This window comes from Geotrypetes seraphini, chromosome 5 (genome assembly GCF_902459505.1).
Source record: "Geotrypetes seraphini chromosome 5, aGeoSer1.1, whole genome shotgun sequence".
In the NCBI taxonomy this organism is placed as follows: domain Eukaryota; kingdom Metazoa; phylum Chordata; class Amphibia; order Gymnophiona; family Dermophiidae; genus Geotrypetes; species Geotrypetes seraphini.
This window is the reverse complement of record NC_047088.1, coordinates 231,863,304-231,890,158: the sequence shown is the minus strand read 5'-3', so window position 1 is coordinate 231,890,158 and position 26,855 is coordinate 231,863,304. Positions and strand designations below refer to the sequence as shown.

Below are 26,855 nucleotides of genomic sequence, written 5' to 3'. Positions count from 1 at the left end.
TTTCTAATATCTCCCCTATGTATCTGTCATTGCCCCCCCCCGTGTCCATATACCATCCCCATGGCATGTCCCCATTATGTCTCTGTCCCTATGCCCCATGCACATAATTTCCCCTCTTTCTTTTACCTTCCTGTGTCCAGATTTCCCCTATCTTCCTCTTCCATACCAGTGTGTCTCTTCTTTTCAACCCCATCTAGCTTTTTTCCCTCTTTCTTCCCCTCCCCCCCTTGCTTCTAGCATCTGGCTCACCTGCCTGTCCTTCCCTGTCTTTCCTGCTGTGGGTTTTTCTTTCCGTCTTCATCCCCTTGGCCCAGAATCCTTTTCCCTTTCACTCCCTCCTTCCAATTTGAGCCGGGAACACGAGCGATCACACGGTCCCCGCAGCCACCACCCGCCTGCCCAATCGATCCTACTGTTTAGCCAGCACTCTCCCTTCTCCTCACCTTAGTTTGTAGGTTTTGTTTTTCGGCGACATGCACGCGCGGCTGCTCAGTGTTCAATCTTCTGCTCTGCTGCAACTTCCTGTTTCCGGTTTCGTCAGAGCAGAAGATCGAAACTGAGCAGCAGCGGGTGCGCGGCTCTCTGATAGTGTGTGGGTCGCCGAAAAAGAAAACCTACAAACTAAGGTGAGGAGAAGGGAGAGAGCTGGCTAAACACTAGGATCGATTGGGCAGGCGGGTGTGTGCTGCTGGGACCGCGCGATCCTTCATGCCTCACTGCGGGGACAAGACCATTCACCGCCCCATGGGCGGTGAATGGCCTTGTCCCTGTCGCCGCAGCGACTGCTAGTTTTCGTTCCCCGTTTTGGCGGGTGACCCGCGGCTAAAATGCGGTGGCCGCGGGTAAACCGCCACCGTGTCACGCTCTACTTGGAGCCAAACCTTGTGAGACTTTATAACATAAGCATCCAAATAAAAAAAAAAACAACCACTCTAGATCGACTGGGAGCCAATGCAACTCCCTATAATAGGGCATCACATGATCTGTCTTCTTCAAATTGGAAATCAAACAAACAGCTGTATTCTGTTATATGCAGTCTACAGATTTTTATGATGTCCTGCCAGATGAACAATATTACAATAGTCTAAAATACTCAAGACTAACCCCCTGTTTTACTAAGGTGCGTTTTTGTGCACGCTAAATATACACGCACACTATCCACTAATGAATCCATAGACTAACATGCACGCATTAGCGTTTAGCTCGTGGTTAGCATGCGCTAATATTTAGCGTGTTCTAAAACGCGTGGAGGGGCATAATCGAAAGGAACATCTAAGTCCGTTTTCGGCCAAGTCGCAAGCCGTCCAAAGTAAAAAAAATAGCTTAAGACACATTTTCGAAAAATACGTCCAAATTTTTTTTTCTTTCGAAAATCATCTAACTATACGTCCTGCTGATCTGATCATCCAAGCCACTAAATTGTCCATCTTTATACCACATTTTCATCCAACTTTTTGTCCATGTCAAAAACGCCTAGAACAAGCCCTGTTGGACGTGGGAGGGGGTCTGCAAAGTGATGGACTGAACACCCAGACATGGTACCTAAATAGTGGGGTACCTTACAGGGCACTGCTGTGAACTTCACAAAAAGGGTACCATATCTTCTCCTCACTACAGCTCCCTTATAGGTCACGGTTAGCCCCCCAAAACCACCTCTAAAATCCCCTAGACACACTTATCTATCACCCCAATAGCCCTTATGGCTGCAGGAGTCACTTATATGCTAGTAAAAAAGGGTTTTGGGGGTGTATAGGGGAGTGCACATGTTTCAATATCAATGCAGTGATTACAGGGCCTTATGGGCATGGGGCCTCCTCTCTATGGGTCCCTAACCCACCACCAAGATGACTTAAGCTGCCTCTGGGCTGGACGACTAGGCTTTCCTATGCCAGGCTGCCAGGTGATGATGTTCTGGAGGCACAATTTTCAAGTTTTGATTAATATTTTTATGGGGGTGGGGTGAGGGGTCGGTGATCACTGGGGTAGTGTGTGGGAGTCTGTATTATGTATTTGCAGTGCTTATTTGGTCACTTTAGGTGGGTTTTTGTGACTTAGACCATGTTTTAAATGGTCTAAGTCACAAGTTCCGTCGATCCTGTGCTGTATAACTTTCGGTTATACATGCAGTACGACTAAGTCTAAGCCTGCCCACGTCCCGCCCAAATCCCACCCTCGACACTCCGCCTGAAACGCCCCATTTAGCTATGGTCGTTCAGCGGCACTATGAAGGCTTAGGTCGTTTAGAAATACATCCAAAACCTGGTTTTATTATCGGCACTTGGACGTCTTTCCTTTAGGATCGTCCAAGTGCCGACTTAGGCCGGTTTTTGGATGTTTTTCTCTTTCGATTATGAGCCCCATAGCGCACCTTAATAAAAGGAGCCCAAATGATTGAACCAATAATCTGAATGGAATGATGCTAAAATAAGATCTAATTGCTCAAAGTTTCCAAAGCATAAAAAAAGAGACTTGCTGAACAGTAAAGCATTTGTAAAATACATAAAAGGAGCTAGACACTGAGCAATGCATGCATAGATTGCAGCTTATACAACAGGAACAGCTATTTTATAAAGGAACATGTTCAAGAAAAGAGTGATATCACTCAGGCCCTCTTTTACAAAGGCACGCTAAGCGTTTTAGCGTGGATTTAGTACGCGCTAAATCAACATGTGTGCTAACCACTAACATGTCCATAGGATAACATGCAAGTGTTAGTGTTTAGTGCGCTAATATTTAGCGCGCGCTAAAAAGCTTAGCGCACCTTTGTAAACGAGGGGCTCAAGTTTAGAAATTGTAAATACCAACTGTACAGTTTTTGCATAACTGCTAGATTTTACAAAACTGCATATTCAAGAAAAAACAAATAGCTTAGAGGCTCCTTCACCAAAATGTGTTACGTTTTGGGCTTAACATACTGTAATGTTGAATTTAAATGCACAGCAAGCCCAAAACTAGCACTGAAACAACAAAGGGTGTTGTCACAATCTTTTATTGCAGGTTGAGTGTTAATATTTGGATTAACGTGGGAACACTTATCACTTCCTGTTTAGGAGGCGCTAAGGCCCTGATTCTACAAAACTGAGGAGTGCAAGTATCAACCATAAGGTGGCGCATTTATAGAATCGCGCCTAGCGGTGTCTAAAGCAGTATTAGGCACTGGTAGGTATTGAATCCTTAGGCACACTGATAAATAGCCAGGATTTTCTTAGCCTAAATGAGTGTGTCTAAGCCAACACATGCCCAAAATCCACCCACAATCTACTCCTAAGCACTCATAATTTCTGTTTGTGCCCTGTTTTTAAATATTTAAGTTAGGCCTCTAGATCAGCTAGGCATGCTGATCCAGGTGTCTAACTTTAGGCAAATTTTATAGAATCAGGGCTTTAGGCCCAAATTCTGTAACCAGTGTCTAATGTTAGGCACCTATTTTGGGGGCGCCTATCTAAATTGAACAACAAGCGCAATTAAACTTTTTAATCAGAACTAATTGAAACTTAGGCGCCTAACAAGAAAGTGCGATTCTGTAGAAATCTGACTTTTTGCTCTCATTGCCATACCAAATAGCACAGTATCATATGATAATGCCACTGGGTTATCTAATAAACAATTAATTTGGTCCCAAATTGATTTCCAGAAATTCATAATATATGGACAATAGAATAATAAATGATCTAAAGTCCCTGCTTCGAGATGACAGACCTCAGGTCTGACCCGGCGGAGGCACTGCTTATGTTCTTATAAGAACACCTACGGACACCTAAGGCTTGCAGGAGCATGGTTTGCGCTGGAAGTGGCCTTAGGCGTCTGTAGGCGTCCCTATGCGCCTCCATAGGTGCGAGACCAGTGCCTTAAATGTAGTTTTTTAAATGCTGGCCTACATTAAAGGCGCCTGTGTTAAAAAATAAAACAAGCTGTGATCCTAGAAACGGTGCCGGTATGTGATGGCACATGATCGGCAGCCTTTCTTTGGCGGCTTCTGATGCTGGCACTGTTTAATAATAATAATAACTTAATTTTTCTGTACCGCAATACCATAAATAGTTCAATGCGGTTTACAGAGAAAGAGACTGTATACAGACAGTGATATTACAGAAAGCTTCCAAAATCACATTAGCAAATTAAATGCTAAGATGCCCATAGAAATATAATGGGTCTTAGCGTCTAACGTGTACTAATCGTTAGCACAGAGCTGCCCAAGTCTGGTCCTCAAGATCTACTGGCAGGCCAGGTTTTCAGGATGTCCACAATGAACATGCATGAGAGAGATTTGCCTGCACTGCCTTCTTGGTATGCAAATCTCTCTCATGCATGTTCGTTGTAGATATCCTGAAAACCTGGCCTGCCAGTAGATCTATGAAGTCCCCCTTAATATATTAATTGAAATAATTCTTGAATGCATGTTACAATGTATGAAATATTATTAAAAAGTGGATTATTAACATATAAAACTGAAATAATGCTAGTGTCTTGAAATATTAATAGAACTGTGACATAGGCACTCACGCTTTTTGCTTATTTTGCTTATGCTTATATATTGCATGGAAATCATATTTTATACGATAAAGAAATTCAGATATTTGCTTGTTATTAGAACACAGATTCACTGTCAGAGAGTTGGCAACTTAGAAATAAGACAGACATATTCATTGTCTTTGAAACACCTTGATAAGTACACTTAAAATCAATGAAGCGTTTAAGATTTTATATTGTATGTGCTCAAGTACTTGAAAAACAGGGAAGTTAGGGCATCCCAATGGAGCCTGTAATCAAGACAAAAGTAAGCCACATACCTTTAAGGGAAAAGCAGTAAAGTACTTTAAAAACAATAAATATGTACTTACGCTCAACAATAACTTCTCTGCCTGTCCAGTCATCGTTAATGAGTTGTATGTTTCCAAAGTGTGCATCGCTGTAGAAAATGCGACTGCTGCCTTTTTCACTTGGAATGTAGTCAAACGTCAACGCTATCACGTTTTTAAAATAGTCGTGGTTTTCATATGGCCTTATTGGTGAATTTAAATTGTTCTCATCTAAAAGATGGATGCTTTTTAATATAGTTCTTGCTGAATACAGTAAATAACCCTCTTGTTTGAGACAAGAGACTCCATCCTTTGCAAGATATCCATGAGCACAAGCGCATGTCCTTTGTACATTTCCCCGATAAAGGCACAGCTGCTGACAGTCGCCATTGCTCTTAGCACAAATGTTGGTACCTGTAGGGAAAATAAATGATGCTTTGTTTTGTATCAACGATACGAATTATGCTACAGTTTGAGTGATCTTAGCTTTACTGAACCACATTGCCATTAGCATTCACACTCCGTCCCCTGCATATATACAACATAATCAGGACATAACCAATAAACACACTCACACTAATTTTGTGGAACAAGTATTTGGCCGCAGCATTATTAACTACTCGCATCATATTTCACTCACAATTCAATCCAAATAAAACATTATCCTCCTCTTTTACTAAGGTGTGCATTTGACTTTCAACGGAGATACAGCATGAACTAGATTCCGCCATTGAACTTATCACTCCAGCTGTTTGAGCTAAGTACTTTTACTCTTTCATTTGGTGTGGGGCAGTTTTTTCTGCCCCTCTTTGTGAGTTTCACTAAAGACCCTTTCATTCAGCTTTGGGCCGCTCCAGCTGGTAGTGTTAGTGACTTTTAGAGTATTAGCTCTTTTTCTCTCACGGATTTTGTATTCTTATTTGTGGACACTTACATATCACGGGATTTTTTGGGGACATTAGTTTTTTTGTAGTTTATTTACACAATTATTAATACCTGGACTTTGATTTTGGATTTTTGTGTGGACCTTGTTTATTTCAGGAATTTATTGGGTTGATTTTCAGCCTCGGTCTTTAGTTTTTCTCTTTTATTTTTATGATTTTTTCATTTTGGTGAGTGTTTCTCAGGAAGGGTTTTTTCTTTAACTGCCTTCATACTTTATATTTTCTCCTCCTGGTACCTCTCCGGTGGTGTTCATGCACTTGACTGTTTTACCAGCTTATTTATCTATATATATAAAATCGGAGGTATGTATGTGTGTATGTATGTATATGTGTGTGTGTGTATGTGCCGCGATCACGCAAAAACGGTTTGACCGATTTGAATGAAACTTGGTATGCAGATCCCTCACTACCTGGGATGATATGTTCTGGGGGTCTCGCTGCCCACTTGCACACGTGGACGGAGCTACAAACATAAAATCAGATTTCACCCATTCATGTCAATGGAAAAAATGTAAAAAGCTGCCATTCTCACAGTAATTCCAACTACCTGGAGTGATATGTTCTGGGGGTCTCGCGGCCCACCTGCACACGTGGGCGGAGCTACAAACAGAACATCAGATTTCACCCATTCATGTCAATGGAAAAAATGTAAAAAGCTGTCATTCTCACAGTAATTCAAAAACGGCTTGACCGATTTGAACAAAACTTGGTATGCTGATCCCTCACTACCTGGGGTGATATGTTCTGGGGGTCTCGCGGCCCACCTGCACACATGGGCGGAGCTACAAACAGAACATCAGATTTCACCCATTCATGTCAATGGAAAAAATGTAAAAATCTGCCATTCTCACAGTAATTCAAAAACGGCTTGACCGATTTGAACGAAACTTGGTATGCAGATCCCTCAGTATCTGGGGTGATATGTTCTGGGGGTCTCGCGGCCCACCTGTACACGTGGGCGGAGCTACAAACAGAACATCAGATTTCACCCATTCATGTCAATGGAAAAAATGTTAAAAGCTACCATTCTCACAGTAATTCAAAAACGGCTTGACCGATTTGAACGAACCTTGGTATGCAGATCCCTCGCTACCTGGGGTGATATGTTCTGGGGGTCTCGCAGCCCACCTGCACACGTGGGCGGAGCTACAAACAGAAAATCAGATTTCACCCATTCATGTCAATGGAAAAAATGTAAAAAGCTGCCATTCTCACAGTAATTCCAACTACCTGGGGTGATATGTTCTGGGGGTCTCGCGGCCCACCTGCACACGTGGGCGGAGCTACAAACAGAACATCAGATTTCACCCATTCATGTCAATGGAAAAAAAGTAAAAAGCTGCCATTCTCACAGTAATTCAAAAACGGCTTGACCGATTAGAACGAAACTTGGTATGCTGATCCCTCACTACCTGGGGGTGATATGTTCTGGGGGTCTCGCGGCCCACCTGCACACGTGGGCGGAGCTACAAATAGAAAATCAGATTTCACCCATTCATGTCAATGGAAAAAATGTAAACAGCTGCCATTCTCACAGTAAATCAAAAACGGCTTGACCAATTTGAACAAAACTTGGTATGCAGATCCCTGGGGTGATATGTTCTGGGGGTCTCTTCACCCAAAAATTTATATGTTCTTGCTCCTGGAGGTGAAACTAAAAATGTTGTTTATAATCAAGTTTTGTGTTAGTTGTATTGTATTCATTTTGTCAAATATTTCACATTATAATTTGAATATTGTACTTTTTATAAAGCTGTAAAAAAATAATTTCATTCACCACTATAAAGTATCTTTATTTGAATCCATTTACAGTGTTATTGCTATAATTAAATACCCGTGCAACGCCGGGGCATCAGCTAATTATATTATGTAAAAGGCATGATGATGTACGGGGCAGGGTTTATTTAGATTTCGATCTAAGTGCTTGTCACTCAATAAATACCTGCCCGGGGCCATTGGTTAATACGAGGATTTATGTAGGCCCGTACTGATTAGTGCTCCTCGATTTTGTAACTTTTCATATATATTGTCTCCTTATTTAAGGAGTAACCTTGCAGTGCATTTTGTTCACTCCGTTGTAGGTTCAGTTTTGGGGATTATATTATTGTACTACCAATTTTCAGGATTTGGATTTATTGTCTGTATTGGTATATATTTTTTGGTTTTTGTTGGCTTTTTAGCATGGCATAAATATTAGCATACGCTAATCACGCGCTAAGCCTAACACGTGCATGTTATCCTATGGACGCATTAGCAGTTAGCGCCCGTGTTGATTTAGCTCGTGCTAAATGCACGCTAAAACGCTTAGCGCACCTTAGTAAAAGAGGGCCTATATACCCCAAAGCGGTTTTTACAATCCCAGAGAGCTATTTGGTGACAAAACTAGCTCCCTTTAATTTCATACTTTTAAAACATCATACAAGCATGACCCACGGTAACTTCAGGCCAGACCTCCCCTAGTAGTTTCAAGTTTATTCAAAATTTTTATAAACCGCCCAATCGGCCTTCTAGGCGGTGAACATTATGTTAAAAACAAATATGGGGTGACTATACATCCTTTAAAACAATAATCATTATTTAAAACATTTAAATACAATACCAAAACAAACAGGAACAAAAAAGGGAAGAAGGATAGAACTACAATTTATCAAGTAAGAAAGAGAACATATAGGGAAAGGACAAAAGGGAAGGTTATCTAAAAGTAGAATAAAACTATGTAGCCCTAAAAAGGGCAGTTGGGTCTCAAAAGCATCAAGAAAAAGAAATGTTTTTAATTTCGTTTTAAAATGGTGAAGATTTGATTCTTCCCATAAGTGGACCGGAGTAACATAGTAACATAGTAGATGATGGCAGATAAAGACCCAAATGGTCCATCCAGTCTGCCCAACCTGATTCAATTTAAATTTTTTAATTTTTTCTTCTTAGCTATTTCTGGGCAAGAATCCAAAGCTTTACCCTGCACTGTGCTTGGGTTCCTACTGCCGAAATCTCTGTTAAGACTTACTCCAGCCCATCTACACCCTCCCAGCCATTGAAGCCCTCCCCAGCCCATCCTCCACCAAACGGCCATATACAGACACAGACCGTGCAAGTCTGCCCAGTACTGGCCTTAGTTCAAAATTTAATATTATTTTCTGATTCTAAATCTTCTGTGTTCATCCCACGCTTCTTTGAACTCAGTCCCAGTTTTACTCTCCACCATCTCTCTCAGGAGCACATTCCAGGCATCCACTACCCTGTCCGTAAAGTAGAATTTCCTAACATTGCCTTTGAATCTACCACCCATCAACCTCAAATTTTACCATTTTTCTTTCTCTGGAAAAGATTTTGTTCTACGTTAATACCCTTCAATTATTTGAACATCTGAATCATATCTCCCCTGTCTCTCCTTTCCTCTAGGGTATACATATTCAGGGCTTCCAGTTTCTCCTCATACGTCTTCTGGCGCAAGCCTTCTATCATTTTCGTCGCCCTCCTCTGAACCGCCTCAAGTCTTCTTACGTCCTTCGCCAGATACAGTCTCCAAAATTGAACACAATACTCCAAGTGGGGCCTCACCAATGACCTGTACAGGGGCATCAACACCTTCTTCCTTCTACTGACCACGCCTCTCTTTATATAGCCCAGCATCCTTCTGGCAGCAGCCACTGCCTTGTCACACTGTTTTTTCGCCTTTAGATCTTCGGACACTATCACCCCAAGGTCCCTCTCCCCGTCCGTGCATATCAGCTTCTCTCCTCCCAGCATATACGGTTCCTTCCTATTATTAATCCCCAAATGCATTACTCTGCATTTCTTTGCATTGAATTTTAGTTGCCAAGCATTAGACCATTCCTCTAACTTTTGCAGATTCTTTTTCATATTTTCCACTCCCTCTTCGGTGTCTACTCTGTTACAAATCTTGGTATCATCTGCAAAAAGGCACACTTTTCCAAAGAGAAGGAGCGCTGACAGAAAAAATGGTAGACCTCATTGTGTTAAATTATTTATGAACTTCTCATCTCCCAGTCACATCTGAGGCCCATGCCCCCATTTTCCGCCCATCACTCTGCAACTGTGACCTCTCTACTCCACCCCAAACCACTAGCACCACTCTAAGAACATCCAAATCTGCCATAATACAAAATAAAACACACAGGAGTGCGGTGGCAAAATTAAAACAGGTGCCACCTAACCCTCCCCCTTCCTTGTTCCTCAGTAATCTCTCAAGCCCGCCAAAAGTTTCCACCAATCCTTAACACAGCTCCTCACATTTGTTTATTTAGCTCCACCAATCCAGAATTTTGTTGCATCTCCACTCTTGCTATCTCTTCCACACACACTGACCTACGTAGCCTTCACTGCCCACATCACCTCCCTTTATCCCTCCCCCATCCCCCAATCCATTTACACAAATGTCACCTGCAGGTGCTCAGCGTAACTGTTATTAACACACCATATGTCAAAGCATAAAACTACTGAATAATACTACTTCAAAGGACAATTATATTCTTAAAAGACCCCTTTTACAAAGCCATAGTACTGAGTCCCGGCACGACAAATGCAAAACAACACATAGGGCTCCTTTTACGAAGGTGCGCTACGGGTTTTACCGCACACACCGGATTAGCGTGCGCTAGCCAAAAATCTACCACTTGCTCAAAAGAGGGCAGTAGCAGCTAGCGCACACGGCATTTTAGCGCATGCTATTCCGCGCGTTTAGGCCCTAATGCGCCTTTGTAAAAGGAGCCCATAGAAATGAATGGGCTGCATTGCATTTACCACAAGGGAATCGCTACTGCGGCTTTGTAAATGGGGCCCTTATTGCGATATATTCATCATACCATTCAATGAAAGCATATGGAAATATTATATGACAGCTGTTAGTGATACTGGTTTGTTGATATCTTCCACACAATTTGGTTGCCGCTCATATATGTTCTTCCAAATATCATCTAAGGAAACAGTTTATATCAAATGTCTTTGTCCCAAAAATATAAGCATGTTTCCTTGCAATGTAAGAAGGGGATCCTGTCTCCTATCTACATATATGCCTAAACTTTTCATAAAATAATTATGCAATTACAATATTATAGCAAAATATAGAATAAATTATAGCAATATATAGAATAAATTGAATAAATAAGACAAATCCATAAAAGCTTTACTTTCCACTAAACCCTTGTTACTATAGGAAGCATTGATTATGTCAAACATTGAAGATTTAGGATTTTTATAAGTACAAAATTACAGAAGTTTATATCTCTCAAGAGAGAAGAGCTAACCTTTCTCACGAGCTCTATTAAAAACTTTTAAGTCTTTCAAGTTTATTCCAAGGCCCGTTCTCAGAGTCACAGCATCTGAGACATCATTTTTGTGACCTCTTCTGATAGATCCATTGGCATGTGCTCTGCCCAAAAAAATAAATAAATAAATAAAAGCATTAGATTGCTGATCAACAATTCTCAACTAATTAAAATCAAGCAAATCATTAGAATGCACAAGGCAGCTGGCCTCACAGAAGGCGATGAAACCTACTTGTATCTGTGACATGGATATGCTTAGTTTTGAATATCAAACGTTATTTTTCTGTGTAAATTGCATAGCATTCTGAGATCCTTAATGTGACCTTGCTAAAGAAAGGCTAATCCTACAAGGGTGAAGCAGCTGGTGCTGAAATAACATTTTGAGACTCAAATACTTATGGAAAAATAAATTACCTGTCAGACCAGTAGATGTAAGCCCCAAAGACTACGACTGAAAACATATCCACATTGCTCCCTGACAGCACAATCTCACGATTCCTTCCACTCTCAAGGTCGATTCTCTCTATCTTGTCTGTTCGGGCATCACACCAGTATAATTTATTTTCCTAAAGATCAATTTCGAATAAACTTTACCAATTTGTTACTTTTGCTGGAGTACTTTATTAAGAAAAAAAAAAGGATTACTCAAGGCAAAATATAACTTATACAACAAGATAACATTTTTTGTTATCTAAACATTTAGTAGAAAATACAGAGACAGACCTCATAGTCAACTGAGATCCCATTTGGCCATGCTATGCCCATGCTCACAAGCACATCCTTTCCTGATCCATCTAAGCGAGCTTTCCCTATGCATGGAGTCTGCCCCCATTCTGTCCAGAATAAGTACCTAGAAACATTCCAGAAAGTTCCACATCAAAATAATGAACAGACACATACTGTATTCCTAAATAAACAATAATCTCTAAGTTATTAATGCAGAAACAATAGAGAAGAAGCATGTTAAGGGAATAAGTACTCTGCATATTTATATAATCTTGAAAATGATTGAAGTAAAAAATAAAAAAAGAGAGAATAAGCTAGAGCTATGTATGAAAGTATAAATTGTTCTTACTTTAACAACACAATTAGGTTTTATTACATTAAAATGATGTTACACAGCACCTCAGTAGCCATGCACAAAGTCAAACCTTTGAAAACATTAGTTTTTGGTACTGCATCTTATAAAGGAAAATGGCTAAATATATTGTGGTACTGGAGATACATAAAATATTAATTATATATAAAAATGTATTAATGAGACTTTTCCTTTGAATCATAAAGTACATTTCTCACTGACATTTCAATTAAATAACCTTATTGAAGACCTAGTGAAACTCTAAGAATGGTTGAAACGAATAAACCTGTATAATATATGCTGCACAATGACAACGACAATGAGCGAGAGCTGTGGGAATAAGGCATGAAATTAACACCAAAATAGCACAGTTTGAAAAATTATGATTATAAACTGCAATAAACTGCTTTGGGAAATTGTGTCCCTAAAGGTATAAGACTGAGTAGCAGATATTGCAAGCAATGCAATAAATATTAATTTTCCAAATACATGGCAGTGTTTAGCAGCAATTAAAAGTAATGGCTGATCACAAACCCTGCCAAATCAAATTGGATCACAATGATAATCTCCAAAAAGAAGGCTATTGATTTCTGCACTTAGGTCTTAAATTTCTATTTTATTCAGCTAAAACCATTTACAGTTTAGAAATAATGTCCAAGTTTATTTGGAATTTGATATACCGACTATCTACATGTATCTGGTCGGTTTACAAAGCTAAAAGTATAAAAATAAATGATGAGCGGGGTATAAAACAAAATGAAGACTAAGGGCTCCTTTTACTAAGTTGCGCTAGCGATTTTAGCGTGCGCTTAGCGCGTGCTACACGCTAACGCCTCCATAGAGCTTGCATTAGTATTTTTTGTGTAGCATGGGATTGGCGCACGCTAAAAATGCTAGCGCAGCTTAGTATAAGGAGCCCTAAGGTCCTCTTTTGCAAAGCGTTTTAGCATGGATTTAGCGTGCGCTAAATCAACACGTGCACTAACTGCTAATGCGTCCATAGGATAACATGCACGCATTAGTGTTTAGCGTGTGTTTAGCACACAATAATATTTAGCATGCGCTAAAAAGCTTAGCGCACCTTTGTAAAAGAGGGGGTAAGACATAGGCCCTCTTTTACAAAGGCACACTAAGCGTTTTAGCAGAGATTAAGTGTGTGCTAAATCAACACGTGCGCTGACCGCTAACACCTCCATAGGATAGCATGCACGTGTTAGCGTTTAGCTCATGTTTAGTGCGTGCTAAAAAGCTTAGCACAGCTTTGAAAAAGAGAGGGGTAGACATAAATGGACACGAGAGGAGTTAGGGGTGGGGAAAGTTAATCATTACATCATATAAAATAAAAGTAAGGGGGGTACGAGAGGAGGGGTACAAACAGCATGGAAAGGGGGGGTCGCTTTGTTGAAGCGGTTCTCATGAAAAGTGTGCTGCAGTTGAAGAAAGGTTTTTATCGTGTGCTCTGGTATGCATCTTGGAATAAAAAGTTTTGAGTTTATCGAGATAACTTTTGTGGCGGAGATGCGATGGCATGGCATTTCAGAATGCAGGAAGACAAACAAATCGCAGACAGACTAAATTTGTTCTTTGCGTCTGTCTTTACAAAGGAAGACACTGCAACAGTTCCAGAAGCAGTGAAAGTGTTCAAAGGAGTAACAGAGGACAGCCTTACCACAGTAGAAGTGGACTTGGACCAGATTTACCACCAGATCGACAAACTCAAAAGTGACAGATCTCCTGGACCGGATGGAATTCATCCGAGAGTCTTGATGGACAAACTCAAAAGTGACAAATCTCCTGGACCGGATGGAATTCATCCAAGAGTCTTGAAAGAGCTAAAAGTGGAAATCGGAGAACTATTGCAAAAACTTGCCAACCTGTCAATAAAAACAGGACAGATACCGGACGACTTGAAGATAGCGAACGTCACACCGATATTTAAAAAAGGATCAAGAGGAGTACCGGGCAACTATAGACCTGTGAGTCTCACGTCGGTCCCTGGGAAGATGGTTGAGGTGCTGATCAAGGATAGCTTAACCGGGCACTTAGACACACACGACCTGAGAGCCATCCAACATGGATTCAGGAAAGGGAAGTCATGTTTGACGAACCTACTTCAATTTTTTTGAGACAATGAACAGACAAATTGATAATGGAGAACTGGTGGATATTATATACTTGGATTTTCCGGAAACGTTCGACAAGGTTCCACATGTAAGACTCCTCAGGAAACTGCAAGGCCATGGAATAGGAGATATACTAAGATGGATAAGCAAATGGCTGGAGAACAGAAGGCAGAGAGTGGGCATAAATAGGAAGTTCTCAGACTGGGAGAATGTGACTAGCGGTGTGCCCCAGGGCTCGGTACTTGGGCCCATCTTATTTAATCTTTTCATCAATGACCTAGAGGATGAAACATCCAGTGAGATCATCAAGTTTGCAGATGACACAAAGCTATGCCGGGCAATCAAATCGCAGAAGGACAGTGAGGAACTCCAGAGCAACTTGAGCCGATTGGAGAATTGGGCAGATAATTGGCAGATGAAGTTTAATGTGGAAAAATGCAAAGTGATGCACTTAAAATAATTGGGAGATGTGACTCCAAAGTTACTACGAATAAAAATTCAAAAAGTTTGTATCATGAAATTACTAAACTAGTTTTTGTCATTATTATTTAAATGTAACATCCTTTTCAAGAGGTACCGATCTTCTTATCCAAAAGAATAATTTGCAATGCATTCCCGGGCGTATGACACAATTCATAAATATGTAATAGCAGCAACAACCACTACGTCAGACAATTTGACTGAAAACACACTCATTCATCTAAAATCTGTTAGAACTTGTTTCATATGATTTAGCATTTCTTCTATCTTGCAGGCTTTGAGAAAGCTAATCTAAGGTCTTGTGAATTCAACATAGCATAACAAAAATGTATTTGTGAATTGCAGTACCTTTCAGTTCAAAGGGAAATAAAAATAAAAAAAACCCTGACCATTATCGGTGAAATTACATATTAAAATCGTAAGTATAAGGAACCCCCTCCCCCCCTTTTATCAAGCAGTGCAAGAGGTTTTCAGCATGGGCCGGAGAGGTAAGTGCTCAGATGCTCAAAGAAATTCTATGAGCATCAGAGCATTTACCGCTCCAGCTAATGCTACAAATCTCTAGCATAGCTTCATATAAGGGGCACTAACATAGTTAGCAAACAATTCAGTTTTTAATAACCTTCTAAAGTGCATATAAGCAGTAGAATTAACATGCAAGGGGCATAATTCAGGGTCCCAAAGATCTGCTTGAAAAGCAAGTTGCCTGCTTTCACTGAAGGAGAAGCAAAGAAAGAAGGACTTAGTGATACACATTCTGAAGATGCAAACAAAAAGGCATCAACTAAAGGCCATATTTTATAAATGGCATCCCTATTGAAGGTGGTGGTAGATGTCCTACCACTGTCTCACCAGCCAATCGGGATGCACGTTTTAAAAAAACCAAAATAACCTGAGGCAGGCTGCCAACACCATAGGCATCTGTTGCGTTTGAGGGAGATGTATATGGATGCTTAAGCTCACCGAAGGCTGGGCATGGGCATGGTTTTGTCCAGAGGTGGCCTTAGGGGAGCTTAGGTGGCTCTAGGCATCTCCCTAAGGCTGTGAAAGATGCCTGAAAAGTAAACCATTAAAATGCTGGCCTATGTTTCAATTAGACGTGGCCGCTAAACTGATTACGGCAAGGAAATCTCCCTGCTGCGATCAACTGAGTGGCAGTGGCAGGGAACCCCCAAACCCCACTATAAGTCAAAAGGCAGAAGGGATTTTTACTCCCTTCTGATGCCAATCAATGATCACAACCCCCCCCCAAAAAAAAAAAAAAAATCCACACACACATTGTCCATGTTAGGAGGGATGCCTGCTCTCTCCTGCTGCATACCACAAAACAATCCCTGGCAGGAAGGATGCCCACTCCCTCCTGCTGGCAACCTCCCAACATCCCCAGCAGGAGGGATGCCCACTCCCTCCTGCCTGCACCCCCAACATCCCCAGCAAGAGGGATGCCCACTCACTCCTGTTAGCACCCACTGAACCCCCCACCCCCCAAAGTCCACCCAGATCTTCCCCCGTACCTTTAACAGGAAGGCCAGCCAGAGGGAGTGGGCAAGCCTGCCTCTTCAAAATGGTGGGCCTTCCCCTTCCTGGTATATCATGGGATGCACCGGGGATAGGCCTAATGCCCTGATTGGCCCAAGTGCTTCAAGACCTTCCCTTAGGAGGAGCTTTAGTCACCTGGGACAACCAGGGTCTCAGGCCTCCTTCCCAGTGCATTCTGGGATGCATTGGGAGTGGCCTAAGACTCTAGCCAGATCCCTAAGGCTCCTTCCATGGCTTTCCTGGGTGGAGTTTTGGGGGGTGGGGGTTCAGGGGAGTGCAGGCAGGAAGGAGTATGCATCCCTTTTGCCAGGGATGTTGGGGTGCCAGCAGGAAGGCGTGGGCATCCCTCTTGCCGGGGATGTTTTGGGGAGGGGTTTGCCGGCATTAGGGAGCGGGCATCCCTCTTGCAGGGGATGTTGGGAGTTGCTGGCAGGAAGGACTGGGTATCCCTCTTGCTGGGGATTGTTTAGAGGTTTGGAGCAGGAGGGATTGGGCATCCCTGCTGCCGCAGACAGTGTGTGAGAGTTAGGGGGTGATTTAAGTTTCCACAACATAGTAAAACCTTTCTGAGCACAAAATTTATCTGAGATGGCATTGATAATGTTCTGTCAAGATGTACTCCTAAAAATTTAATGGTAGGTAATAGAGTGTATTGAATTCTATTTAAATTCATTTTTTCCTCTTAAAAAAAAAATCATTATTAGTGAATGAGAAATGAAGAAGACTATTATAAGACAGTGTGAAACACAACTAACATTACCCCTTTTCAGGATGTACTGCTATTGCCCTTGGTTGGTCCAGATTCTGGGATATAATTACATATCTGAATGAACCATTAAGTCTTGCAACTTCAATCAAATTAAAACCATGATCTGTCCAATATATATTACCTGGAAAAAAAAAAAAGAGTTATTTAACATGGAAAATATAAGGAAACAATTTATTATAAAGACCTGGAATATGCTTTTTTCAAGAGCCCACAAAAAGCTGCGCATTATGAACCTACATTTACCCCCTGTTTTACTCAGGTGCGCCAAGCGTTTTAGCGCACGTTTAGCGTGCGCTATATCTATGCGCGTGCTATACGCTAACTCATCCATAGACTAACATGCATGCATTAGTGTTTAGCACGTGCTAATATTTAGCATGCACTAAAAAGCTTAGCGCACCTTAGTAAAAGGAGCCCTTAGAACCTGATCCTACAATCGGCATAGGTGGTTAGAAACATAGCGCTTAGCATCTCTCAATCTTAATTTAGGCATGCAGGGGTGTCCAACCTGTGGCCCAAGGGCCACATGTGGCTCCGTGAAGTATTTTGTGCGGCCCTGGTCGAGGGCGATGCAGTGTTCTTCTCTGCTGCCCCCGGGTGTTTACCATATTGATGGCTCCCTCCTCTGTCTTGCTGCAGCATTTGCGCAGCCCCAGAAAAAAATTTTTCGGCCAATGCGGCCCAGGGAAGCCAAAAGGTTGGACACCCCTGGTTTATAGAATCATGCCTAGCAGCGCCTACAGTGGACTTAGACACCGGTAGGCATCTGAACCTTAGGAGTACCCTATTTATGCCTATTTGTTCTCTAACCTCTATTTGTCCTGTTTGCCTGTTTTGATTAGATTATAAGCCCTCTTGAGCATGAATTGTCTCTTACATGTTTAACGCACAGTGCTGTATACGTCTGGCAGCACTATATAAATGATAAGTAGTAGTATTTATGCCTGGGTTTTCTTGGCCCAAAAAAACACCACCTAAGTTATGTACATACCAGCACCTAAGTCTTAAAGAGACACCTATACACAAAACACACACACAATCTGTACTTTAGGCCCCTTGGACTAAGCGCCTATTTGAATGTGGTAAGCTTCTACCGAGTTAGGGCTAGATTCACTAACCCTCCGCTCCATGTGCGATTTGTGTGCGATTGGAGGATTTGCCAACCATCTGCATTCATATGGGGGCGATTGGAGGTACGTCCCCAACCAGCATCATGGATCGCTAAAGCCCTGACAGTAGTGTTAGGAGAAAGAGCCTCCTGTGACTACTGTCAGGGCTTCTGCCGGCTTTTAATTTTTTTTTTTTTTTTTTAAATCAGGCAGATATTTTGCATGTTTTAACCTGAGATGAAGCAGATACAGTCAGCTAATACAAAACATATAAAATAGCCAATCTACTGTATCTTGAAGTTCCTTCCAGCGCCGTTTCTGTAGATGAAGCTATGTAGCTCCCGAGCAATGCGGTTTTTCCTAAGATCTCGCGCCAGTTTCTCACACCGTGAGATCTAGATGTTTAAGTGCTTCTGCGCCATCTACTGGATTGCCATCTGTACCCCTGAAGCAGGCTTCTCTTTTGAAGCCGAAAAATGGACCGTGTCAGGTCTCGAAGGAACGTCAAGATAGATTGGCTTTATTATGTTTTCTGTTACCGTATTTCCCTGCATATAGGTCGCACCCATGTATAGGCCGCAGAAAAGGGCGGCCTATGTTTAAAAACTGGAAGATAAGCTGCCCCATGGTATTAGCCACGGATTATCTACCACTACTTCCCCTGCCTTTAAACATCATCCCCTCCACCCCAGTTCCCTTAACCGAGCCCCCTGGACGGCGGACGGTGAATCTCCAGCGAAGCTGGGCAGCCGTGATCTCTTTGGCATCCGTCCCGTCACTGCACCGCCCACTGAATAGCCGACGTCAGCTCTCGCAAGACTCGCGAGAACTGATATCAGTCACTCAGCAAGCAGTGCAGGGGCAGGCCTGATGTCGAAGAGATCGCAGCTACCCTACACCGCTGGAGATTCGCCATCCACCGTCCAGGGGGCTCCGATAAAGGTACTGTGGATGGAGGGGATGTTGTAAAGTCCTTATATAGGCCGCCCCATATAACTAGGCTGCGTCCCATACATGGGTTTGTAAAACCCATGCATAGGCCGCGGCCTATATATGGGGGAGTATGGTAGTTCACTGTATTGAATAAACTCTGCTTCATCTCAGGTTGATGTGTACAGTCCCTTCCCTACTTTTTTGCCTGTTGTCTAGTAAAAAAAAAACCAAACAAACCAAACCATATAGCATTTCCACAAACAGACGAAAAGAATGTACCAGCGATCCAGTCAACTGCTATCCCTTCCACCCTTCCCAAGCCATGTGTAATGATGTCTTCCTTCCATGTTTGATCTCTCCTAGATCTGCTGATTTTGTTAAAGCCCATATCAGTCCAGTAAATCGTATCATTTCCTGGAAAAAAAAAGAAGGAAAGTGTGTTAGATAAACACAGAAAATAAAAAAAATAAAAAATTTAGGGCTCCTTTTACAAAGGTGTGCTAGAGCACGTACCGGATTAGCTTGCACTCGAAAAACTACCACCTGCTCAAGAGGAGGTGGTAGCGGCTATCGCACGCAGCATTTTAGCGTGCGCTATTCTGCGCGTTAAGGCCCTAATGCACTTTTGTAAAAGGAGCCCTTAATTCAAATTAACTAGAATAGAGGTAATAATAATATTTCTACCTAAACCGGGTTGTTGTTTTTTTTTTTTAAAGCTAATGATAGCCCACATAAGGGTGACTGAACAAGTTCAATCTAACGTTCAGCACCCGTGAGCACTTGAAGTCTTTTTCCACCCGCAGTAGAAACCTCTAAATATACTAGAAAGTGAAGCAAACATTAATGTGTGATTGGAGATCATAGGTCAAAACATCAGCATACAGTTTCAAATATATTCTAAATTTATACATGTGAGGGCCCTTTTATAAGAGAATAGCTACAATATATGAAAAGTCCTAATAGGTGCCTGATTTTAAAAACCTTTTAGAAAGGTAACACAGGTGCTCATAAGTATTTACAAAAATGCTCACCAGTACCAGCCCCAAGTATGTACCTGTTTTGAAGAAGATATAAATCTCTTCCTGTACATGTACTCAAGAATTTTATAAAATATGCAATATAATAGACTTGGGTGCTTGACAGTACAGTATAAATACGGTGTAGCTGTACTTTTAAAACTCACCCTTGGCATAAGGATAATCAATAGTTCAATGACAGCTTGAGAAGTCATTTTTTCCTTGAAACCAATGGGGCTCTGTGAATAGAGTGGGTGGATTTATGCAACGACCAGATGCCTTAAACGAGGGCCCAAATATCCAGTGAAAAAATCCTTAAGAACTATGTTAATTTCACAGGGAACATTAGAAAATTAATTAATAATGCCACCATGGTAAAAAAAATTGGTGTCCTCAGTGTGCGGTCATAAGCTATGAGATCACAGTGGCCGCGAGGGCAAAACTCTATTACTTTTCAACACTTACCCCCTGTTTTACTAAGGTGCGCTAAGCATTTTAGTGCGTGCTAAATCTACGCACGCGCTAACCGCTAATGTGTCCATAGTCTAACATGCACGCGTTAGCGTTTAGCGCGTGCTAAAAACATAGCGCACCTTAGTAAAAGGAGCCCTTAGACTTTCCAAAGGTTAAATATAAGCCCTGAAATACACACCATCATAGGATAACACTGTGTGTGTGTAACAATGTGAATTTTCCAACAGTGGCCAATCCAGGTCACAGTACCTGGCAGAAACCTAACATTCCATGCTACCAATTCAGGGTAAACAGTGGCTTCCTCTTGTCCAGGGCAGGATTAACCAATAGGCCCAGTAGGCATGTGCCTAGGGCCCAAAATGGTCAGGGGGGCCCGATGAAGGAGGGCATCAACATTGTTTTTTCCAAACAGCAATGGGCCCCTCCAGCATTGAATGGCAACACGGACCCCACCCCAATCGGCAACGCAGCCCCCCCCCCCCCCATCGATGTAAAGTAAGACAAGCAAGCAGGAACTGTAATTGTGCAAGTGGTGCTGCTTGCCCAAAGCTTCCCTCTGATGCAGCTTCCTGTTTCTGCCTGGGCGCATGGTGGGGTGAGTCGAGGCAGAGGGCCCAGTGTACTTGTGTACTTAGGGGCCCTCAATGAATTAATCCTGCCCTGCTCCTGTCTGTCTCAATAGCAGACTATGGACCTTTCCTTCAGGGAACTTATCCAAACCTTTCTTAAACCCAGCTAGCTACGCTAACCACTGTGACCACATCATCTGGCAATGAGTTCCAGAGCATAACTATTCTTTGAGGAAAAATAAATATTTCTTCCTATTTGTTTTCAAAGTATTTCCATGTGATATATCATTTTGGTCACTCTTCTATGAACCTTTTCTAATTCCCCTATATCTTTCTTAAGATAAGACAACCAGAACTATGAAGCTGCACTATGGCGAGATAATATAATATTCTCTATCTTATCCCTTTCTTAATAATTCCTGGCTCCTATTTGCTTTTTTTTTTTTTTTTTTTTACCTCAGCTGCACACTGGGCAGAAGCTTTCAGCGTAGTGTTTACAATGACACCTAGATATTTTTCTTGGGTGCTGACTCCTAAGATAGATCCTAGCATAAGATAACTATGATTTGGATTATTCTTCCCAATGTGCATTGCTTTGCATTTGTCCACATTCAATTTCATTTGCCTTTTGGACGCCCAGTCTGCCTGCAATTTTTCACAGTCCTCATGTGTCTCTGCTACACTTAGGCGCTTGAATTTAAGCCAGGTTTATTGCTGGTATCAAGTTTCAAGTTTACTTTAAATTTCTTATACCGCCCAATCAAGCCTTCTAGGCGTTGTACAAAAACATCAAAACAATGCACCAAATAAAATACAATTTAAACAGAAACAGACCAGGGGAAATGACACTATTTAAAAACATTGACAAACGGGAACAAAAGGAAAGAAGGGTTGGAACTACAATCGATAGAAAGAGAACACATAAGGGAAAGAATGACAAAGGGAGGGGGAACAGAAGGTAAAACCTTTCTTGAATCTAAGTCGTCCTTAAAAGGACAGTTTAAGTTGCAAAAGCATCAAGGAAGAGAAATGTCTTTAACTTTACCTTAAAAATGGCAAGAGTTTTTTTTTTTTGCGTAAGTGATTTGAGATACTGTTCCAAAGAGAGGGGGGCACTAACAGAGAAAATTGTAGTCCTCATTGTGCTGATATGTTTCAATGAGGGGATGATAAGGAGGTTGTGAGCTGTAGATCTTAACGTCCTAGTTTGGTTATATGGGATAACTACGTTATTAACAAATTCTGGCTGGTTATTTACTCTGGTTTTAAAAGTTAGTAGAAAATTTTATAGGTGATCCTATGTTCTATTGGTAACCAATGAGCTTTATGTAAAAAAGGAGTAACATGGTCGTATTTTTTTGCATTAAATATAAGCAATAGGCTAAATTGGTGCTAATAATCGGCACTCATGTGTTAGGTAGGATTCTTAGAAATATCTCCATAAGTTAGCTTCAATAAAATATACAAAAAATATATTATAAAAACTATATTGACAGTACTTTAAAGTGCTTAAAAAGTGCCTTAAAGTGCTTTGAAGTGCTAATAAAGTGCTTAGTCACCAACCAAAAAGTGCAGTAGCACCATCAAAAGTACCAGCGCTGGTTGTAATTAGGGACCATCAACGTCCCTCGTTCTGCCCTCCATTTCATAAAGCAAACAGATAAAGTAATGTAATGTATGGTATAAAGTTCGTGCGTTACTTGACCTCGGTCCCTGGAAAGATGATGGAAGCACTGGTTAAGGACACAATCTGCGAATACATAGAAAACAATGGACAACTGAAGGCGAGCCAGCACGGCTTCTGCAAGGGAAGGTCGTGCCTCACAAACCTACTGTACTTCTTTGAGGGAATAAACAGCACAGCATCAGGCAAGAGGAGTAGAAGCAGCAAGGGAGAAAAGCAGTTTTAGAAGCAAAAACGAGCAGAGGAGGGAGACAGAGGAGAGCAGGAGGCTAGGGGCTGGGCGAGAGTTAGCTCCGCCCACCCCCACCGCGTCAGAGGAGTCAGCACCCGAACCCCCCATAAAAGGGGGCGGAGCCAACGACGAACGTGGTGCACAGCATCAGGCAAGAGGAGTAGAAGCAGCAAGGGAGAAAAGCAGTTTTAGAAGCAAAAACGAGCAGAGGAGGGAGACAGAGGAGAGCAGGAGGCTAGGGGCTGGGCGAGAGTTAGCTCCGCCCACCCCCACCGCGTCAGAGGAGTCAGCACCCGAACCCCCCATAAAAGGGGGCGGAGCCAACGGCGCACAGCCGTTAGGCGCGCGGCGAAGGCGAGCGGCAAAGGCGCTCGCCTTAGCGAGAGCGCCTTTGCGAAGGGCCTCAAGAAGGGCCAAGTCACTACACCCAAGAGCACAGGGAAGGACTGAAAGGTGAGGAAGTGGCAAGCAGTGCAGAAGAGACGAACACACAAGCAGCAGTAAGGTAAGGAAGAGAAAAGACAACACACACAAGAAAGCAGCAAGGCAAGAAGCAGATACAGAAAGAACAACCACACACAAGCAAAAGTTAGGCAAGGTTGTGCAAAGGCACCAGGCACAGAAAGAACAATCACACAAACAAAAGTAAGGAAAGGTAGAGCGTAGGCAGTCCATACAAAGGCAGAAGGCAGTAAAGCAAGAAGCAGGTGCAGAAGGAAGCAGGCACCGAAGGAACACGTAAACTTATCTGTTTTCTTAAAGTAGTAACCCCGATGGAAGCAGAAGGTAACCAGAAGATGAGCTTTCCAGTGTTCTGCGCGGACTGTCATATGTATGACTACCTCCCCTCGGGGAGACAGTCATACGTATGCAGTCGGTGTCAGGAGCTGAAAAGCTTGAAGAAAGAAGTCAAGCGACTTGAGGACAAGATACAGGAGCTAGAAGGACTTTACACCACGGAGGACCCTACCAGGGCATTTGAAGACTTCAGGAGTGAGAAACACATCGAGAAGGAAGTCAGGGAACTCGAGGAATTCATTGAGGAAGCATACAGGAGGAGGGTGGAAGAGAACGAACTCCAGATGAGAGATGATGCAACACCAACTTGGAAGGGGGAGCAAGAAGCAGATGACCTCAAAGAAGACACCCACAGAAGAATACCACACGAGGGGGAAGAATTGGCTAGTCGATGCCCAGAAGAAGAGAGAGCTAAGCACACCGAGGACATTGACCTGAGACCGATAGGAAAATTGAAGAAGGGAAAGTCAGCGATCCTGGTGGGAGACTCGATATTGAGGCATGTGGACAGCCACATAGCAGGAGGAAGAGAGGATCGACTGGTGACCTGCCTCCCAGGAGCGAGAACCAAGGACATCGTGGACAAAATTGGGAAGGTCCTGGAAGGAGCGGAGACGGAAGAGACCGCAGTAATGATCCACATCGGGACGAATGATGTCAGCAGGAGAGATTACAGAAGAGGCACGCTGATAGAACAGTTCAAGATTCTAGGAAGGAAACTGAAGATGAGGACCCAGAAGATAGCATTCTCAGAGATCCTACCGGTACCGAGGGCAGATGTGAAAAGGCAGGAAGAACTACAATCAATAAATGCATGGATGAGGAGATGGTGTGAGGAAGAAGGGTTCCACTTCGTGAGGAACTGGACAACGTTCTGGGGCAAGAGCAAGCTCTACAGGAGAGATGGACTGCACCTGAGCGTGGCGGGAACAAGACTTCTAGCAAACAACGTCAAGAGAGGAATAGAACAGGCTTTAAACTAAGAGAAAGGGGAAAGCCGACAGTCGACCTAGCGTCGATGATTCGGAAGAAGGTATCCCGTGAAGATACTAAGGGGAAAAAAGGCAGGGAAGAAACAAGAGACAAATTACAGGAGTCAACTAACCCAGAAGAGGAGGTTAGAAAGATTGTAGCAAAAGAGAAGACACCAAAGACTGAAGCACAGGGAAAAGAAATGAAGACGACAAAATGCCAGGATCTAAACTGCATATATACTAATGCAAGGAGTTTAAGAAACAAAATGGGGGAGCTAGAAGCCATGGCCAATGCAGAGGACATAGACATCATTGGAATCTCTGAAACGTGGTGGAATGAGGAAAACAAATGGGATACAGCACTGCCGGGGTACAAGCTCTATCGCCGGGATAGGTCAGGTCAGAAAGGAGGAGGAATAGCCCTATACGTAAAAGAAAGCATACAATCGACAAAAATGGACACAGCGGAGATGATCAACAAACTGGAATCGCTATGGGTTAAAATACCGGGTAGGAAAGGGCATGAAATAAAGATGGGCCTATACTATCGTCCACCCGGGCAAACCGGAGATAGCGATAAAGAAATGGATGCCGAGATGAAGCGAGAATGCAAAAGTGGTTACACAGTTGTTATGGGAGACTTCAACTATCCTGGGATAGACTGGAGTCTTGGAAGCTCAAGATGCGCTAGGGAGACAGAATTCCTGGAGGCTATACAAGATTGCTTCATGGAGCAGCTTGTTAGAGAACCGACGAGAGGAAATGCCACTCTGGATTTAATCCTAAATGGACTAAGGGGACCTGCAAAGGAAGTGGAAGTAGTGGGACCGTTGGGAAACAGTGATCATAATATGATCAAGTTCAAGGTTGAAGTAGGCATACCGAACGGAAAGAGAACCATAGCGACATCTTTCAACTTCAGGAAAGGAAACTATGAAGCAATGAGGGAAATGGTAAGGAAGAAACTTAGGAACACTTCCAAAAAATGGCAAACAGTAGAACATGCCTGGTCTTTTTTCAAAGACACAGTGAGCGAGGCACAAAATCTGCACATCCCCAGATTCAGAAAGGGGTGCAAAAAGGGTCGAACAAAAGACCCAGTATGGATGACTAAAATAGTGAAGGAAGCGATAGGCAATAAGAAAAATTCATTCAGGGAATGGAAAAAGGACAAAACTGAAGGGAACCAGAAGGAGCACAGGAAGTATCAAAAAGAATGTCACCGTGTGGTTCGAAAAGCCAAAAGAGAGTATGAAGAGAGGCTAGCCAGGGAGGCACGAAATTTCAAACCGTTCTTCAGATATGTTAAAGGGAAACAGCCAGCTAGGGAGGAGGTAGGACCGCTGGACGAAGGAGACAGGAAGGGAGCGGTGAAGGAGGAGAAAGAAGTCGCAGAAAGACTCAACATGTTCTTCTCGTCTGTATTTACAAACGAAGACACAACCAACATACCGGAACCTGAACAAATATTCAATGGAAATCAAGCAGAAAAATTAACATCCATGGAAGTGAGCCTTGATGATGTACACAGGCAGATAGAAAAACTTAAAACTGACAAATCCCCGGGTCCGGACGGAATCCATCCCAGGGTTCTGAAGGAATTAAAGGAGGAGATAGCGGAACTACTGCAGCAAATTTGCAACCTATCCTTGAAAACAGGCATGATCCCGGAGGATTGGAAGATAGCCAATGTCACGCCCATCTTTAAAAAGGGATCAAGAGGTGACCCGGGAAACTACAGACCAGTGAGTTTGACTTCGGTTCCGGGGAAACTGACGGAAGCACTGATTAAAGAACACATCGATGAACATCTGGAAAGAAACGAACTTTTGAAAACAACCCAACATGGTTTCTGCAGGGGGAGATCGTGCCTAACGAACTTATTGCACTTCTTCGAAGGAATTAACAAACGGATGGACAGAGGAGACCCCATAGACATCATATACCTTGATTTCCAAAAAGCCTTTGACAAGGTGCCTCACGAACGTCTACTCCGGAAACTGAAGAACCATGGAGTGGACGGAGACGTACATAGATGGATCAGAAACT

The 26,855-nt window shown here is 42.5% G+C and overlaps 1 protein-coding gene across 1 annotated transcript in view; it reads right to left on the bottom strand.

Annotated features, from left to right (window-relative positions):
- LRP1B (LDL receptor related protein 1B) overlaps positions 1-26,855 on the bottom strand; it is a 1,445,547-nt gene that overhangs the window by 540,440 nt on the left and 878,252 nt on the right. Inside the window, exons 34-39 of the mRNA XM_033944130.1 lie at positions 19,339-19,473; positions 17,009-17,138; positions 11,752-11,878; positions 11,443-11,594; positions 11,008-11,132; positions 4,842-5,213 (exon numbers count right to left, since the gene is read on the bottom strand). Of these exons, the coding sequence (XP_033800021.1) occupies positions 4,842-5,213; positions 11,008-11,132; positions 11,443-11,594; positions 11,752-11,878; positions 17,009-17,138; positions 19,339-19,473 (1,041 nt within the window). The remainder of the gene's footprint in view (positions 1-4,841; positions 5,214-11,007; positions 11,133-11,442; positions 11,595-11,751; positions 11,879-17,008; positions 17,139-19,338; positions 19,474-26,855) is intronic.